Source organism: Takifugu rubripes, unplaced genomic scaffold (genome assembly GCF_901000725.2).
Source record: "Takifugu rubripes unplaced genomic scaffold, fTakRub1.2, whole genome shotgun sequence".
Lineage (NCBI taxonomy): Eukaryota > Metazoa > Chordata > Actinopteri > Tetraodontiformes > Tetraodontidae > Takifugu > Takifugu rubripes.
This window is the reverse complement of record NW_021821666.1, coordinates 44,002-47,837: the sequence shown is the minus strand read 5'-3', so window position 1 is coordinate 47,837 and position 3,836 is coordinate 44,002. Positions and strand designations below refer to the sequence as shown.

At 47.0% G+C, this 3,836-nt stretch overlaps 1 protein-coding gene across 1 annotated transcript; it reads right to left on the bottom strand.

Moving 5' to 3' along the window:
* Positions 1 to 502: 502 nt before the first annotated feature.
* LOC105418921 (uncharacterized) lies at positions 503 to 2,599 on the bottom strand. The gene is made up of 4 exons (XM_011620101.2): positions 2,018 to 2,599; positions 1,669 to 1,880; positions 1,442 to 1,556; positions 503 to 1,180 (listed from the first exon to the last, which is right to left on the bottom strand). The coding sequence occupies exons 1-4, from the start codon at positions 2,468 to 2,470 to the stop codon at positions 995 to 997; spliced, it is 966 nt and encodes a 321-aa protein (XP_011618403.1). The 5' UTR covers positions 2,471 to 2,599; the 3' UTR covers positions 503 to 994.
* Between the last annotated feature and the right edge of the window lie 1,237 nt (positions 2,600 to 3,836).

Below are 3,836 nucleotides of genomic sequence, written 5' to 3'. Positions count from 1 at the left end.
TGTCTCCTGGAGGGCGGCTCCAGCTCCTTGTCTCCTGGAGGGCGGCTCCAGCTCCGTGTCTCCTGGAGGGCGGCTCCAGCTCCGTGTCTCCTGGAGGGCGGCTCCAGCTCCGTGTCTCCTGGAGGGCGGCTCCAGCTCCGTGTCTCCTGGAGGGCGGCTCCAGCTCCGTGTCTCCTGGAGGGCGGCTCCAGCTCCGTGTCTCCTGGAGGGCGGCTCCAGCTCCTTGTCTCCTGGAGGGCGGCTCCAGCTCCGTGTCTCCTGGAGGGCTGCCCCTGTTCCCTGCGCCCTCTGCAGCCCTGGAGGGCTGCCTTCGTGTTCTTTGTGTGCCCCCTCCCCCCTGTAAATAAAGCTTGTTGGACCATTTTACCACTGTGTCCTGGCCTGCGTTCGGGTCCTAGTCAACCCATCTGTGACACTCCCCATATCTTTGTCTTCTAGGCAGGTGTGGATTTGTGAGACAAATGTGTTTGCACTGTTTAAAGTTGTGCACAGTGATTCCAAATTTGAACATTTAGTTGAACTTTATTTAAATATTATCTGTTACAATCAAGCTTGGAAAGACAGAGCCAGCCCCTTTAGCAGGCAACAGGATTGATCAGCCTCCTCATTAAGACCAATCGAAATCACTTCATCATTTAGTACACGTGTACCTAAGACTTCCAAAAAGTCAGCCCCCCACAGCTTATTTAAAAAGCCCCTCAGATCTGAGTGACCAAGCGGAATGTGGGGGCTGCTTCATGAAGACATTAAAAGCAAACCAAAGATTTTTTAAATCAATAATGACACCAAATGGTGAAGCTAAAATCAAATCAAATGTATTTTGTACAAGTTAAAAGATGCACCGCTGCATTTTGGACCAACTGCAGTTTGTTAAAGCAGCATCTGGAGAAAGTTAATGTTGAGTAGATTCAGGAAATATAGACGAGCAATGATTCACATCTCATATTATTCAGGGAATAAATTCTACAGGACGGAAACCTGCTTTTCTTCTGTGTCAATATTTGCCTCTTTCCTCCACGCCCTGATCAGGTTCCACCCGATCTTCTTGGTACTCAGGCCAGAGCCGCTGAACAATCCTCAGAGCTGCGGGACGGTCAAAAAACTCAGTTCCAATTGTAATACAGTCCGGGCTGCTGATGGTGAGGCTGTCTCTCAATTTGTCACTGTCAAAGGTCCACACCTAAAAAGAGCAGCAGCAGCAGCAGCAATGAGAAATGAGATTCAAACTGATGGTTGATGGTCAAAAATAAAATGCTGATGGTTTTAGAACTGGTCTGGGGTGTGTGTGTGTGTGTGTGTGTCTGTGTCTGTTTTGTCTTTTTGTAAATTTTAGAGAGACAAAAATTCTGAGGAAAAAAGAATAAGATGTCCCCAGATAACTGAGCAGTTTACATGTGGATAACCAGCTACAGCTCAGAAAAGAGTGCTCACTCAGGTTTACCTTTTTGCCCACATGGAACGCGAGGGTGACGTTATCCCAAACAAAATATTGAGGGAACTCATTCCAAGGTTCTGCTGTCATCCTGTTTTCAGTATCATCCCTCATCAAGCGGTACCTGCTCATAAATACATGAGTCACACCCAGACACCACCAACACCATCCTCACCCTCCGTCACCCATTTTCTTGTTATAAATTGGGTTTCCACTCACAGTAGAGGGGCACTGACCTGTGATTGTCACACATGGCTTCAGCCTTCCAGATCATGTGGCCCGCCTCCTTGTTGTACCCGCAGACAGGACTCGTGTCATCGGTCAGCAACGGAAAGTGAGAAAATTCCCCACTGAGTTTTGGGCTATGGACCAACACAGCATACATGATCTCCTTTTTGTACAGGGTGGTCTTGAATACCCTCATGACGGGCTTTTCACCGTCGCAAAACTGAGGACGATAAAGAACATTTCTATGGCAAATGTGTTGAGCAGCTCATCAGGACATAGCACGGTATTCCCATTGTGACACAATGTGCTTTTAGCTGACAACAAATCAAAGAAAGCCGCTGGGAACGTTTCCTCTACCTGCTCTCCATAAGCATCCAGCACTTCTCTGAGTGTGAAGGTGAAGCGGAATGAGCCCAGTCTGGAAGTCTCACTGAAGGCTGCAGAGGTGGCAAAGTGTGCCAGAAACCTTGGCTGCATTAGGCGTTGTTCCTCTGTGCGATCTGGGTAGGTTTCCTCCAGCATCCTGTCCTCAGCAGACTGGATGTCTTTAGGTGTCACCACCATGCTCCACCATAGGCAAGGGTCTTCAGACCCAGAACGGAAGCCCTTGTCAGCATGAACGCCCTCCAGGCCGGCTCTGTTTGTGTCGTGTTTCACATAAAACAGGTGAAACTGTGGACGAGGATAATCAGGCATGGTTGAATAAATGTAGCCGTTCTCAGCACGACGGTTTCTTAATTCCTCCAATGTCAGGTGTTCTCCCGGATAATTCTTTTCCTGAAAACCTCTCCAGTTTGTCGAAGATTCCATTGTACAATTAAAAGTGATGTAGATTTTTAAAAATAAATCGCAGGAATAAATAATCTCAGAGCCTGAAGCCTCTTCTGATCGAGAGAAAACGAAATGATAGTTTCCGCAAACAGCTGAATGTTGTCAGAACCAACAACCACTCCCATTTCTCCCACAACATACTTGGTTTCATTATATTTTGCGTGCGGCTTCTTAGGTAGCTGGCCCGCAACTAAACGTAGAATAATCAATAATGAATCGCTCAAAACAAATCAGCTGGAGACTCGACAGGTGGATTTCTCTCTCATACATCCATAACATCTGTTCAATATTAAAGTTGAACTGCACGTTAATAATATGATAATAACTCAACAGGGGAACTTTGGTCGCGATATTATCCAAGCATCAAAGTTGTGCCATCCAGGCGTGGAACACAAGGCGCTCATGTTGCGACCTGTGACGACACCTTTAAAAAGACCCCTGAACAGTGGTTGGAGACATGCAGCCCTGCTCTGCTGGGGAAAACCTTTGACTCATGGCGTTGGTTGACATTGTTGTGTGTCTCCGTTGATGGGTGTGTCTCAATAGTTTCTCTTCTGACATTGATTTCCAGCCAAGACGGACTGATACCCCATTAAGTGTTAATTCCCCGCCACTATTCATCGATACACCTGCTAAAGCTCATCTGCTCACAGAGCGCCACGTCCCCGCAGGTGGTATCAAAAACCACTTTGTGATCTCTCCACGGAGACTATAGTTTTCTTTCTACTTTCCTTTTCTCTAATCTGTGGAAAAATATGGAACACCGTTCCATTTGTGTCTAGGGTCCCTCTACAGCAGTGATCCCCAACCCCCATTTGGTACCGGGCCGCACAGAAAGAAAAAATAATTTCCATTTAAAAAAAAAAAAAAAAAAAAAAAAAATTCGAAGATGATGTTTTATTTTGAAAAGTGTCCGGATTCTCTCTGTATTACATCCGTCTCACTTGACGCACCACAAGTCACGTGATCCATCCCGCTAAACGAAATCCCAAGCTAGCAAAATGAGCAAAAACTTCTTTAGAAAGTTTCTTTGCGAAGGGGAACCGGCCCAATGAAGGGACAGAAGAGGAACCTGCACCCTGGTGCTGGTGCATGAACACCTGTCCCTGCTGTCAGAAGGGTTCGAGCGCTACGTCCCAACCACAAAAGATCCACCAACTGCCAAGGAATGGATCTGCGACCCATTCGTCACCAAACCGGGTGAATCCAGCATGTCGATGTGTGAAGAAGATCATCTGCTGGAGATGACGGGGGCCTTAAACGTCTGTGGGAGACATCAACTCTGCCGTTGTTCTGGATTAAAGTCATGGCAGAAACCCCGAGATCGCCACAACAGCACTGAAAA

Bases quoted from the DNA above. Each gene is read 5' to 3' on its own strand.
- LOC105418921 (XM_011620101.2), bottom strand. From the start codon at position 2,470: ATGGAATCTTCGACAAACTGGAGAGGTTTTCAGGAAAAGAATTATCCG. The intron at 1,881-2,017 runs GTAGAGGAAACG...TATCGTCCTCAG, and splicing joins TGGATGCTTATGGAGAGCAG to TTTTGCGACGGTGAAAAGCC. The intron at 1,181-1,441 runs GTAAACCTGAGT...TGCTCTTTTTAG, and splicing joins CGTTCCATGTGGGCAAAAAG to GTGTGGACCTTTGACAGTGA.